At 46.4% G+C, this 13,842-nt stretch overlaps 1 protein-coding gene across 1 annotated transcript; it reads left to right on the forward strand.

The window, feature by feature from the left end:
- Window positions 1-256: 256 nt before the first annotated feature.
- ADPRH (ADP-ribosylarginine hydrolase) lies at window positions 257-6,420 on the forward strand. The gene is made up of 4 exons (XM_021691948.2): window positions 257-373; window positions 2,375-2,700; window positions 3,721-4,081; window positions 5,700-6,420. The coding sequence occupies exons 2-4, from the start codon at window positions 2,388-2,390 to the stop codon at window positions 6,112-6,114; spliced, it is 1,089 nt and encodes a 362-aa protein (XP_021547623.2). The 5' UTR covers window positions 257-373; window positions 2,375-2,387; the 3' UTR covers window positions 6,115-6,420.
- Window positions 6,421-13,842: the final 7,422 nt, after the last annotated feature.

The following is a 13,842-nucleotide window of genomic DNA, read 5'->3' on the forward strand; positions in this document are numbered from 1 at the left end:
AGGGCTACAGGTGAGTCATCGTCACTCAGTCTGAGAGTCTGGTTCTCTGAGCCGCGACGTTCCGAAATGGCAGGCGCTGCCCGGCACTGTGGCCAGCCCAGGTGGCCGGTGACGCAGGTCCCCTTGGCCCTGCCCGTAAGCAAAAGGCCACGCCGCTGCCGGGAAGGCGCGCAGCTCTTACTTGTCCACGGTCCGTCGAACCTGGGCCCCCGAACGCGGCTGCGCGGCTCCGCCCTCTCCCCGTGCGCTCCGCTCGCGGCGGGGTGGCTCTGCGTCTCCACACACCGGCTGCAGCCAGACCTCTCCGCGCACCCTGAGCTCCCGGCGCTCGGCCCCGCCCTCGCCTCGCGCGCGCTCTAGGACCGGCCAGCAGGTACTCCTCCTCGCCGTCCTCCCACACCCGCGCGGGCGCCCGGCTCCCGGCAGTGCCCGGGGTCCCGCCTGCCCTCCTTCCCCCGACTCTTGCTCGGCCCTGCCCTCGCGCGCGCCTCCGCCGGAGACCCGCGCATTCAGCCCCGCGTCCCCCCCGCGCGCGCGCAAACGCGCGCCTACCAGGCGGTGACCAGGCACCCACCCAGCCCCTGTCCAGGCGTGCTTCCCCACCACCACTACCAAAAAAAAAAAAAGGAGAGGACCGCCAGGAAGCCGCTGCCCAGACCTTAGTTTTGAAGTTTTGAATTTGTATGAATATATAGTTATAGTTCGGGGCCAAGAATGTAAACGGTAGAAGAGGAGTTTAAGGAATAATGGTGTTCTGAAACCGGGAGGCTGAGAGCAGTACGTGTAAATGTTAAAAGAGAATTTCCGAGGAAAGAAATGGTCATCGTCCGCCACCTCTGCTTGCCCTTCACAAAAACACACTTTCGGGTAGAGCCAGAAGGAATGGCAGACTAGAAGCTGAGGACATTGGGAGAGGGGATACAGGGGGTTAAAAGTTGGTGCTTAAAAGCCAGCTAAGCTTGGACTGCGAAGGTCTCAGCGCACGGTGGGAGCCCCCACTCTCCTATTCATAGATGGGACAGTCAAGGTCCAGAGTGGGTGGCTTGTCCACAGTCATACACCTGACTCTTGGCAGAGCCAGGTCTTGTAGCCCGGAACTCCAGTTCCTAGGTATCGTTTGTAAATAATAAAATACGTAAACAACGTTTTACAGAGAGCCTTTGTGAATCAAGAAACTCAGTAAGGTCAGTACCTCTGGTTTGGTATGCTCAGCTGGTCTTCATCATTTACTCTTCTCCAGGTGCTTGCCAGCCTGCATTCTCTGGCCCACAGCAGCGGGTCGTTTAAAAGCGCCTGGCCCCTGCCGGTGAAGGAGGTGGGTAGAGTTGGGGCAGACGGTGGAGGGCTGAACATGAATGCTGCAGGCGGTAGGGCACAATGGAGAATTGGAAATGCACCTCCAGGGAAACCAGCACTTCACCAGGGACTAGATTTGTGGAGGGAATATTAGCTGAGATCCTAAGACTCTAGAAGGCAAATCATTTAGCAGGAAGACAAAATTAAAATGTTGATGTTGAAAGGAAGGTTGTGGGGAGAAAGTATTCTAGTTCAATAACAGAAAAATCTATTCCCCTGGTTGTGTATGAATAAAAATGGTGCTTACTATGTGCTAAGCACTGTTGTAAGTGCTTTACAAAAATTAATTTATTTACTTCTCACAACAAACCAGTGAGGTTGTTACTATTTTGTCACCATTTTAGAGATGTAGAGGCTGAGGCACAAAGAGGTTGCCCAAGGTAAGTAGATCTGTGCTGAGGAGGAGTGGCCTGGAGTCAGAAGATTTGGATCTCAAGTGCCTCCATCACTGGTTGTGTGAATTTACCCTCTCTGAGCCTCAGTTTTCTTATCTGTGAAATGCGTATTGTCATCCCTGCCTACTACTGAGACAGAATGTGCAGGTGCTTTGTAAACTGTGTATTGTGATGCCAATGGAAAGTACTACTATTTAATAAAGGAGGGGTATACTTCCAAGGCCAAATCCCAACTAAAAAGAGAAAATGATGAGCTTGGTTTGACTCGCAGAATTTAATGGGCTTGCTACTCACAGAGAGGCAAAGATGGAGTCATAGTTAAAATCGTTGGCTGTGGAGTCAGATGGACCTAAGCTGGAATCCCAGCCCTGCCACTTAGTAGCTCTGTGACCTAAGATAAGGCACATCATGTTTCTAATACTGCGTTCTCTTGGTGATCCTCAATGTACTCACCCCTAAAATGGGTCTAATACATTTCTTATAGAGCAGTTGTGAGGATTAAATGAGATGCACTTAATACAATGCCCTACAAGTAGTGAGTGCTCAGTAACATGTAGGTAGGGCCGTTATTTTTTCTGATTCTTCTTTTTCCTCATCCTCTGTATATCTTAATATTCCTGCAGAGACAGCCTCACCATGTGTGAGGGACTGATGGAGAGATATGTGGCTGCCATGGTGCTGAGTGCAGCTGGAGATGCCTTGGGGTACTTCAACGGGAAGTGGGAGTTTCTCCGGGATGGGGAAAAGATTCACCAGCAGCTGGCCCAGCGTGGTGGGTTGGACGCCATCGATGTGGAGAGATGGAGAGTCAGCGATGACACGGTGATGCACCTGGCCACGGCTGAAGCTCTTGTGGAAGCCGGCAAAGTCTTGGATTTGGCTCACCTCTATGCCCTACTTGCTAAGCATTACCAAGACTGCATGGAAGACATGGATGGCTGGGCACCAGGTGAGTGTGGCCAGTGGAGGTCACGGGCAGGTGGAGAATAAAACAGGCCCAAGGCACTCATTAAAAATGTTGACTGAGATTTAAATATCAAGAAGACAGTTGTTTTTTGTAGTTGTGATAAAAATAGAAACAACCTAAATGTTCTCTAATTTTTAAAATTATGGTAATGTGTTCACAGCCATTTAAAATTATGCAGATAAATATTGACTGATATGGAAAGATATTATATATTAAGTAAAAAAAAGAGGCTTACAAAACATAGGGTACCCAAAGGCACGTTGTTGCTCTGAACCCATGGCTCCTTTTATGAGCCTGGTATTCCTCACTGTAGAACCTGCAGCCACTTTCTAGCATTCAGATCTCCATTGGTCAGGTTCTCATTGGGTTATCTAAGGGCTTGGGCTCTGAGTCTGATGGTTTTGATGAGGCCACTAGCTAGCTGGTTAAGTGATTTTGAGCAAGGTTCTTAAGCTCTGAGCCTTACCTTAGTCATTTAAGAAAAGACAATAATATGTTAAACCTATCTTTTGGAGTTATTATGATGTCTCAGTAATAACTGATAAAGATTCCAAGACACTCTATATGAGTCTGATTCTTGTATCATCAATCTTCTCATGCTAGGGGTTATATACAAAGTAAGGAACAGGGGCGCCTGGGTGGCTCAGTTGGTTAAGCAACTGCCTTCAGCTCAGGTCATGATCCTGGAGTCCCAGGATCGAGTCCCACATCGGGCTCCCCGCTTAGCAGGGAGTCTGCTTCTCCCTCTGACCCTCCCTGCTCTCATGCTCTCTCTCTCTCTGCCATTCTCTCTCTCAAATAAATTAAAAAAAAAAAATCTTAAAAAAAAAAAAAAGTAAGGAACAGTGTTGGCTTGGGGTTTGGAGTCTGGGGGCATTCATCATATTTTGGGGGATTTCCCTGTCCATCAAAGAAACTTTAGAGACCGAGCTTGGTTGTTTCCTCCTGCAGGGACCTTTGCTTTGGTTACACTGACCCTCTGCTCTCCCCGACTTTTCCCAGGGGGTGCTTCAGTGCAGAATGCCTTGCTGCTGAAGCCAGATGAGGCCAATGGCTGGAGGATTCCCTTTAACAGCCACGAGGGTGGCTGCGGGGCTGCCATGCGTGCCATGTGCATCGGCCTCCGGTTCCCTCACCTCAGCCAGCTGGACACACTGATCCAGGTGAGCATCGAGAGCGGCAGGATGACCCACCACCACCCCACAGGCTACCTGGGAGCCCTTGTTTCTGCTCTTTTTACAGCCTTTGCTGTGAACGGCAAGCCTCCCAGGCAATGGGGTAAAGAACTGATGGAGGTGCTACCAGAAGCTAAAAAGTACATTATCCAATCAGGCTACTTTTTGGAGAAGAATCTTCAACACTGGTAAGTTGGTAGATGCACGCTCCTGCGGGAAAATGATTGAATCTGGGGGGTGCCTTTGTGGCTCAGTCATTTCACTGTCTGCCTTCAGCTCAGGTCATTGTCTCGGGGTCCTGGGATCGAGCCCCACATTGGGCTCCTTGCTCAGCAGGGAGCCTGCTTCTCCCTCTGCCTTTGACCCCCCCATGCCCCCCCTCATGTGCTCTATCTAATATAAATAAATAAAATCTTAAAAAAAAATGATTGAATCTGACTGCACGTGCATGCATATGTATGCTTAGAATTCATAGATCAAAGCAACCATCCTGGTTTTCACCATCCATTTTTGTTATCTGCTGCATCCAGCACCGCCACCTGCTAAGGGTTTCAAGTTCAGTGCCTGCAGTGGTTGCCACCAAGTAGCCAGTGAAGACCTCAATGAGTGGTACACCTGCAGCGCTTCTCTGTTGTGTAGGGATCCTGTTCTGTATCCCAGCCTTCTGTCGGTTTTGTGGCTGTCCTGTACTGCAAAGTTCATACTGCTGTGAACTTTCCTGCTTATTCCTGGAACTTGTTTCTTCAGTGTTGTCATGACACAGTGTTTTGAAATCCTTGGTTACAGTGCCCAAGAGATAGGTTTTTTTCACTAGTTAGTTCGTAAGTAGTAAAGCCACGGTTCCCCTTTTTAGTGAGTTCACGTCACATCACCTTTCTTAGAGTAAAAAGGTCTAGAAGCTTTCTGCTGAAATCACCTGTGGTGATGATGTTCCAAAGTTCTGTCTTGAAAAAGCAATATAAGTGTATAAGGAGATGATGTGTTAATTAGCTTATCATAATCTTTTTACTATGTATTTGTATATTATATCATGTTGTATGCCTTAAATTTATACAAGTTTTAATAAGAAAATAAAGTGGGCGCCTAGGTGGCTCAGTCGGTTAAGCGTCTGCCTTCATCTCAAGTCATGATCTCAGGGTCCTGGGATCAAGCCCCTCGACAGGGCTCCCTGCTCAGTGGGGAACCTGCTGCTTCCTCTCCCTCTGCCTGCCGCTCCCCGTGCCTGTGTGCGCGCGCACTCTCTCTCTGTCAAATAAATAAATAAAATTTAAAAAATAAATAAAGGGGCACCTGGGGGGCTCAGTCAGTTAAGCTTCCAACTGTTGATCTCAGTTCCAGTCTTGATCTCAGGGTTGTGAATTCAGGACCCGCACACTGGGCTCCATACTGGGCGTGGAGCCTACTTAAAAAAAGAAAGAGAGAGAAAGAGAAAGAAAGGAAGAGGAGAGGAGAGGGAAAGGGAAAGGAAAAGGAAAAAAGTTAAATAAATTTCACCCTTGGCAGGTGACATTTGACACTATTCTCAATTCAGGAAAAATAGACCTTCATTTCTCACCTTTAACTTCCTATGTATCTTCTTTATTTAGCAACAGGTATCAGTGCCTTGTTTATATTAATCTTTGGCAAAAATTTATTGAACAAATTCTGCTTAGAGCTCATTTTGAGTTTCTAATTACAATTTTGATATTAGCACAAGAAGTTGAAGTCATCTTGGAATTTTCCCTGTTCACACATCTATCTGGTACCTTTCCTTATGGCTCTCAAATTTGTTTTTTCAATTGACTGTAGAATTTTTCCTTCCTACAGGTCCTACTTCCAAGACCAATGGGAAAAATACCTAAAACTTAGAGGGATTTTGGATGGCAAGTCAGCCCCTATCTTCCCCAAGCCCTTTGATGTGAAGGAGAGGGATCAGTTCTATGCCTCGGTGAGCTACTCTGGCTGGGGTGGCAGCAGTGGGCACGACGCCCCCATGATTGCCTACGATGCCATCCTGGGTGCGGGAGACTCCTGGAAGGAGCTTGCCCACCGAGCCTTTTTCCATGGGGGAGACAGCGATTCTACAGCTGCTATTGCTGGCTGCTGGTGGGGAGTTATGTATGGTCTGAAAGGAGTGAGCCGCTCCAACTATGAGAAACTGGAATACAGAAACCGGCTGGAGAAGACAGCCAGGGCTTTGTATGCTCTGGGGTCAAAGGAAGACACTATAATCACCCTTTAGGGAGATGTGACATCATTTCTTATGGTTTTTTTCCTCTTGTGTAGTCCAGTTTCTTTTCGCTTTTCCCCAAGTCAAGAGTTTTAACCTTGTACTCCAGGAATTTTGAGATGACAAGTCCCTTGAGCACCTGAAGCTCATCTTTCCAAATTCATCCTGTTTCCCCCCCCAAATCTGTCCCTCTTTCTATCCTGAAGAATCTTTATCTCAGTTGACAGGGTCAGCATCTCCCCAAGGTAGAAGTCTCCAAGCCTCATATTTGAGTCTTCATGTTCATTGTCTAAGCTTTGAGTAAGTTTTTTCTGTTTGTTTCAGGTTGAGTTCCTCAAAATTGGACTCTGAGACAAGGATTTAAGTACAAGTCATTTACTGGGGAGGGGATTCCAGGAAGCGATAGGAGAATGGGGAAGTGAGACAGGGAGGGGAGGGAGGCCAGTAGAAGGTATGTTACTGAGCACGTTACCACTATGGGCAGTTGGGACTTAGTCCATCTGGGTTCTCTGTATAAGCCACTGCTCAAAGGTGTCCCACCTGAGGCGCAAGCAAACCTGAGGTGTTTATCCGCCCCTTTCCATCTGACAGTGGTTGAGGACCTATCCTCGGGATGCTAACTCTCTGGTACTCCTTGGCTTGCCTCTTGTGCCAGCCAAACCCAGATGTCTTCAGGCAGAAGACTCAGAGATGGTTGCAGCGGCAAGCTGTACAGTGCATGGGAACAGCGAGGGTGATATGTGGGGTCCCAACAGCATCTGCCAGGTGGTTCTGCCTCCTCAATATCCTTCACATCTACTATCTCTTTTACCTTTTTGCACCAACCATCTTTCAGCTGGATTTCTGCAGTCCAAGCTACTCAGGTCTGGGGAGGTGCTACTCCTAGCTGTACCCTGTACATCCCTGGCCGTGACACTTCACGTATTGCCAGTTTTGTTGTTGTCCATCTGCTTGTCTTTATTCTCCTCCACACACAACCTAGCATGGTACCTGGGAACACGGGAGTTACTGAGTCCGTATATATGAATGAGTGTTGTTCATTAACCTGCCTGGTGCCTTAATCCAGTCTTCCTTTCCTCCTTGCCCTCCAGAGTTCTCTTTACAAATAACAAATCAGTCATGCCGAACTTCTGCTCATGTTCCAGTGAATGCACACCCCCTTTCTTCATTTCTTGTTGCCCTTCTCTCTCCTTTTTCACCTGGTAGGTTTTTTTCTTTTTTTAATTTAATTTTATTATCTTATGTTAGTCACCATACATTACATCATTAGTTTTTGGTGTAGTGTTCCATGATTCATTGTTTGCGTATAACACCCAGTGCTCCATTCATCCCCTGGTAGGTTCTTAATCATCCTTCAAGTCCCAGCTCAGGTAGAACCTTCTAGGTGAAACCTGCTCTGATTGTTTGGATACTTGGCCATTTTCTCCTCATATGCCCACAGCCTTCTGTCTCCAGCCCTGTCATCACACTGATCCTGTTGTGTGGTCATTGGGTGTCTTCTGAGGACAACCTCAGGTTCCTTGTGAGGAATTGTCTTGTTCTCTTTGTGGCCTCCCTGCCTGGCCCATGAGAGACGTTCAATAAATATTTACTTGGGAAGTTCATCATGTTGTGTGGATGTGAATGCTTTCAACATGCAGTTCCACATCTGTTTCAGACACCTGCTGCTTCACGGTTGCCCGGAGCATCCTGTGATGCACTGGGAGAGATGGAGAGTCTGATGCTTTAACCATGCACCTGTGCCGACTTGCATGCGACAAAGCTCTCAGCTCCATATTTGCAGCAGAACTCCAGCAAAGGCATGGGACTTATAAGTCTTCTATACATAAAGGGAGAAGGGAATTCCAAAGTTCATTTTCTGGCTCAAAAAACTCTCCTATGTATTTAAATATTTCAGAAAACAAACATGTTTTAAATATTACGAGTACGAAAACAGATTCTTCAGTAAGACAACCAACTGGAGTTGCAGAATTTCAAGGATGCTGGGCTACAAGTCACAGAACAATGTAATAACTTCTTAAATTCCTGTGTCTTAAAAGACTCCTTTGTATAAATATTCTGAGGACAGTTTAGAATCATAGAAAACACATAGTGTATACATTTTTACGCAAGATTCCTGAGCAGAAGATTAATAAGTTGGAGACCCTCATGACTGCTTTCGATTTCCCACTTGATAAGATCTCACTTTATAGCACAGAACAGTGAGTGCTTTTCTGGAGATGTAAAAGAGGAAACATTTCTCCTTGTCTTTCTGAGGTTTCTTTTCCCAGTAGTTAGCCTCCACTTTCAAGGTGGAACACTAGAATTCTCTTAGCACTAACCAAACAGCAGACCTGGGATGTTTATATCAATCTTACAGTATAGGAAAGAGCAGGAGAGAATTTTAACAAGTGGAATCTGAGGCATGACCTGTTTTACCTCTGTACCTGGTTTGGTCAATCGTCTGAATTTAGTGAGAAACGAACATGAAATGATTTTATTTTTCCTCCATTACTGCCTTCAGAGTACCCTGTTGAAGCTGCTTCTCCTATCCCTTAGCAGATCACATAATTTTTGGTCTTTTGGTGGGGGGTGGGGAGCGTATAAAACCCAATCCAGTTGATCCCAGTCCAGTGTTTTTTTTTAATTTCAGTTTTATTGAGGCGTAATTGACACATATAAGGTATTTAAAGTACATCGTGGTGATTTGATGTACATACACATTGTGACTAGACTCCCCCCATCTAGTTAACACATCTATCACTGCACATATTTATTTTTTTTGGGGGGGGTTGCAGTGAGAACATTTTAAGTTCTACTCTCAGGAAATTTCAATTCTACAATAAAGTGTTATCAACTGTTGCCACCATGTTTTACCTCAGATCCTTGGGCCTTATTCATCTTCCAGCTGAAAGTTTGTACCCTTTTACCAACCTCTCCCTATTTTCCCACCTCCCAGCCCCTGGCAGCCACTTTCCTACTCTGTTTCTATGAGTTTGACTTTTTTTTTTTTTTTTAAGATTCCACATATAAGTGAGATACCATGCAGTATTTGTCTTTTTTTCTGTCTGGCTGTTTCACTTAGCATAATGCCTTAAAGTCCATCCCTGTTGTTGCAAATGGCTGGATTTCCTTCTTTCTCAGGGCTGAATGATACTACATTGTATGTATATATATACCACATCTTCTTTATCTATTCATCTGTTGACACTTGATTGTTTCCATACCTTGGCTATTGTAGATAATGCTGCAGTGAACAAGGAAGTGCAGACCATTTGAGACCCTGTTTTCCTTTGGATTTTTTTTTTTTAAAGATTTCATTCATTTATTTAAGAGAGAGCGCGCGTGCACACAAGTTGGGGGGGGGGAGCTGAGAAACAAGCAGACTCCCCACTGAGCGGGGAGACCGGTGCGGGGCTAGATCCCAGGACCGTCAGATCATGACCTGAGCTGAAGGCAGACACCTAACTGACTGAGCCACCCAGGTGCCCCTGATTTCCTTTGGATTTATGCCCAGAAGTAGGAATTCCAGTCCAGTTTTATCAATTCTAAAACTTTGATGCCATGCCCTCCTCCCTCCCCACCACCATCAATCCTGGGCCCAAGGAACTTGGAGGAGAAATGGGGACATTCCTCCCCACCCTCTTCTAGGCTCCTTGCTCCTCTCAAGTGTTGCCCTGAGATCTTTCTTACTGGTGGAGCACTGGTAGGAAAGGCTCAAGACAACTCTCTTCTGAGGAGTCCACTCAGCCCAGGGGAAGCTCGTCCTTTCTGCTTACATCCAGCAGTGGGAGTGCAGGCTTCCCACCTGCTGCTGTCTTACATTTCCGCCCATGTCTCTCAAATAGGCCCTGAGACATCCAACTCAGAAATAGATGCCCATGTGACCTTGATGCGGTCACCTTCAATCTTGGGTAGGCCCTCACTCACAGGCTTGTTGTGAAGGATCAGAAAGAGCACCACCTCTCCTCCCCTTTCAAAAAGGTAAGGGAGAACCCCCATAGAACTGTACTGTGACTCTTTATTTTTCATTCAAATCACTAGTTTTCAGCTGGGGGAGGTGGGGATGGGAGGTCTGATAACAGAGCAGTTCTGCTACCTCCTCCTAAATCCTACTGGGATCTGCCTTTCCGAGTCCTTCCAGTCCCTTTAGAATGCAGTGGAGGAGGTGGGGGAAGGGGGTAGGAGGGTGGGGAATAAGCATTTGTTATTTCCCAGGTAGGACCTCAGCCACAACTGGGGACACCCGAGAAAGACTCTAGAGATCCTGCTATATTTGCTTTGAGATTCTCTTCATCACAGGCACACTTCAAAAAGAGTTCAGATTTTCAGACTCTTTTTTCTCAAACCTCAAAATCTCCTCTTCAGACTTTACTCTCAACTGGCAACCTTGCTTGCTATCTCTCTGAGAAAAAAGAAGCAAACAGAAGAGAACAATTGCACACTCCCCTCACAACCTCTGCCCACCCACCTACATGTGACTCATGGTCTCTGCCTTTGCTCCTGACTGTGAGTGCTAGTGTGTGTGTGTGTGTGTGGAGAAGGAGGAAGGATGAGAATGAACAGATGAAAGAGATAATAAACTTAATTATATGCATGTTCTTTTTTTTTTTTTTTAAGATTTTATTTGTCAGAGAGAGAAAAGAGAGGGAGAGAGCACAAGCAGGGAGAGTGGGAGAGGGAGAAACAGACTTCCCACTGAGCAAAGAGCCCGACGCGGGGCTCAATCCCAGGACACTGGGATCATGACCTGAGCTGAAGGCAGACGCTTAACCAACTGAGCCATGCACGCGTCCTTATATGCATGTTAAAGTAAATTAAAAAAGATCTGATGCACATATGAATTTATCATGCTTATCACGTTAATACATGTTTACTAAAACAGAATAGATCATGTGTAACATTACAGGATTAATGAAATATTTTCGACCTGCTATATGATGGTGCTTCATTTGCTTTCTTTGTTATCTAAGATTGCTAGATCTTAGATTGCTAAGATTGCTAGATGTTGTCTAGAAGTCTTGGCAATATTTTTTTTAAGATCTGAAAAACTAGCATTGGGTTCAGCCACCCTTCTCCAAGCTTCTTCAGCCACCATATTCTCCATTTACTCCTCTCTCTACTTCTCCAGGGTAAAAGTGTATCTTTTTTGAGATAGCCACAGAGCTACAGCGAGTGTCGGGGAAGGAATGGAGATTCTGATGATTTCACAACCAACCAGCCTACTGAATCAGCTCCTCAAGGAATGGCTGCTGGGATCTGGTTAGGAATCCAGGGATCATCCAGCTAGGGCATAGTGGGGAGCCCTGCCATCATTTTTCATCCTTAGGGTTTGGGGATTGGGAGAAATGACACCTGGGGAGTAGGGTAGACTCTTCCCATTTAGAGAAGGAAAAAGAAGAGGAAGAAAGTGCTGCCCATCACGACCCGTTAACAGATGAAGTAATTGGGCTCCGAGAAGCCGCCATCTGTCCAAGGTCGCACATCTAGGTGAGAAGGAGCTGCAGTTTAAACCCAGGCCATGTGTCTTTAGTCCTATCACACTACAACTGTTAGCTGTAGTTAGAAAGTTTTCCTTAGACAAGGCCAAAATGAAACCCAAGAGTTCCATGGTGATGGCAGAAGCTCGTGCCCTCTGTTTACCTCTCCACAACTATGAGGTGAAGTCAGGGCTTCAAATGTGGATTTGGGTGCAGCCGTAGGGAGGGGCAGAACGGAGGCCAGGTCAGACTGTGAAATGGACAGAATCTTCACTCTCCTCTCAGCATCCCTCCCCTCCTCAGAGAGCCTCCTCTTCCTCTGACACAAAGGCACCCCACCCAATCCCTGGGCCACGATTGGGACTTCTCTCTCCATACTGTGCTTGGTTACACCTGCCCCTCTTAAGGGTCCTACTTAACCTTTTGTTTTTCCATATCATCATCTGTACAGGCAGGGCGGTCTCAGGCAAGCGTCCACTCTCAGAGTCTCTGGGCTTGGCGCCCATGGATTTTCAACTCTAACATCCAAAGAACATGAGTCAAAAATGAGGTTGTCTGAAGATTGGGACAGAGTCCAATAAAGAACGCTATGGTTTCTCCTGAGCTACAGAGCTGTGGATAGAGGTTTGTGCTTTGAATAGAGGACCATGCTTCAAACCATGGTGTTGCCTCATTTTGGATGGTATATGGACAACCATCTCCCATTGCTAATGCCACCAAGCGGAGGTGACACAGTCTGCTTGTCAGACCACTTCAGGGGCTAGTCTTATGTCTTCTCTTTGATATAAACTGCCCTACTAAAGTACATTTATGAAAGCTTATTTAAATGAAAACTTGAAAGACATGTAAGCACAGGTGGTAAGTGGACATGGCAAAAATAGGGAAGGTGGCAGTAAATGAATGAAACTAGGAAACATGACTTTAAGCAAACAAAGGAATCTCCAGCAGGATGATGTCTACTGGAGCCTGCTCTAGTGAAGGCGACATTTTGAGTTGAGATGTGCTTTCTGGTGTCCCTTATTTCACACCAATCCTGAATCCAGGAAACTGGGAGGAAGGCACTCTCTGAAGGCATGCATGTTTTCCTTCTTGCAGGAATGGGGTAATTAGACCTAAGGAAAGGCACATTCTGTGCTATTTTGCAAAAAGACCTGCCACTGACACCCGGCACTGCTCCTGGGCATGATGGTTACCCCTCTGAGCCTCAGGTTATTGAGGGCTAGTGTACTTTGGAGCCAACAATGCCTACCTTGAAGGCTGTGGTGAGGATGAGACTAGGTGTGAGATAGTAGAAAATATATATAGTGGTCTCTGTCCTTGGTTCTTGTCCCAGAGCTCCCTGTAATTTCCTACATTGTAAGAGCGCTAGGAGCATCTTTAGTTCTAATATTTGGTCTTTGGCCTCAGTTCCTGACACAGGGCTCCTGAAACCCTTGTAAATTCTTGGGTGATAAGAGTGTCTTGTGTTCTAATGAGGTCACTCTGGGTGGGTTCCTGGATGACTCCTGGATGAGGGCTGGTCACCAAGAAGGCCAAGCTGTGATTGGATGCTTGGATTTTTCAGCCCTGCCCCCCATTCTCTTGAAGGGAGAGGGGCTAAAAAATGGAGTTAATGATTGATCATGCCTACATGATGAAACTTCCATAAAATCTCAAAAGAACAGGCTTAGAGAGCTTCTGAGTTGGTGAACCCATGGAGTTACACTTTAAAAATTAATGTGACCTCATTTTGTAGTCCTAAGCTGGTGAGGCCTAGAATTATTTCCTAGAATTGGTTCATACTGGTTATTACACTAGTTTATATGCCCGCGCCCCCACCCCCACAGTGAATGCAGTGATTCCACAGACACACATGGACACACACACAGAAATAAATAAAGGCATATTCACTTATGGAGCTGTTAGCTAGGGATCCTGACAGAGGGCAAGGGAGCAGGGAATCTGAGCTGGGAATAGGCAGACAGGGAGAGCTGCAGGGGGATTCAATGGGCATGATGGTTACCCCTCAGGGTGGTAGCCTAGAAGTCTCCCTCTCTTCCCCCCAGCCTCTCCCTCCACTTCCTCTTCTCTCTCTCTCTTTTTTAAGGATTTTATTTATTTGAGAGAGAGATGGAGAGTACAGAGGGAAAGGGAGAGGGAGAAGCAGATACCCACTGAGCAGGGAGCCCAATGTGGGACTTGATCCCAGGACCCCAAGATCATGACCTGAGCCAAAGGCAGATGCTTAACTGTCTGAGCCACCCAGGCACCCTCCCTCTTTCTTTTTTTTTCCCAAACAAAT

This window comes from Neomonachus schauinslandi, chromosome 1 (genome assembly GCF_002201575.2).
Source record: "Neomonachus schauinslandi chromosome 1, ASM220157v2, whole genome shotgun sequence".
Lineage (NCBI taxonomy): Eukaryota > Metazoa > Chordata > Mammalia > Carnivora > Phocidae > Neomonachus > Neomonachus schauinslandi.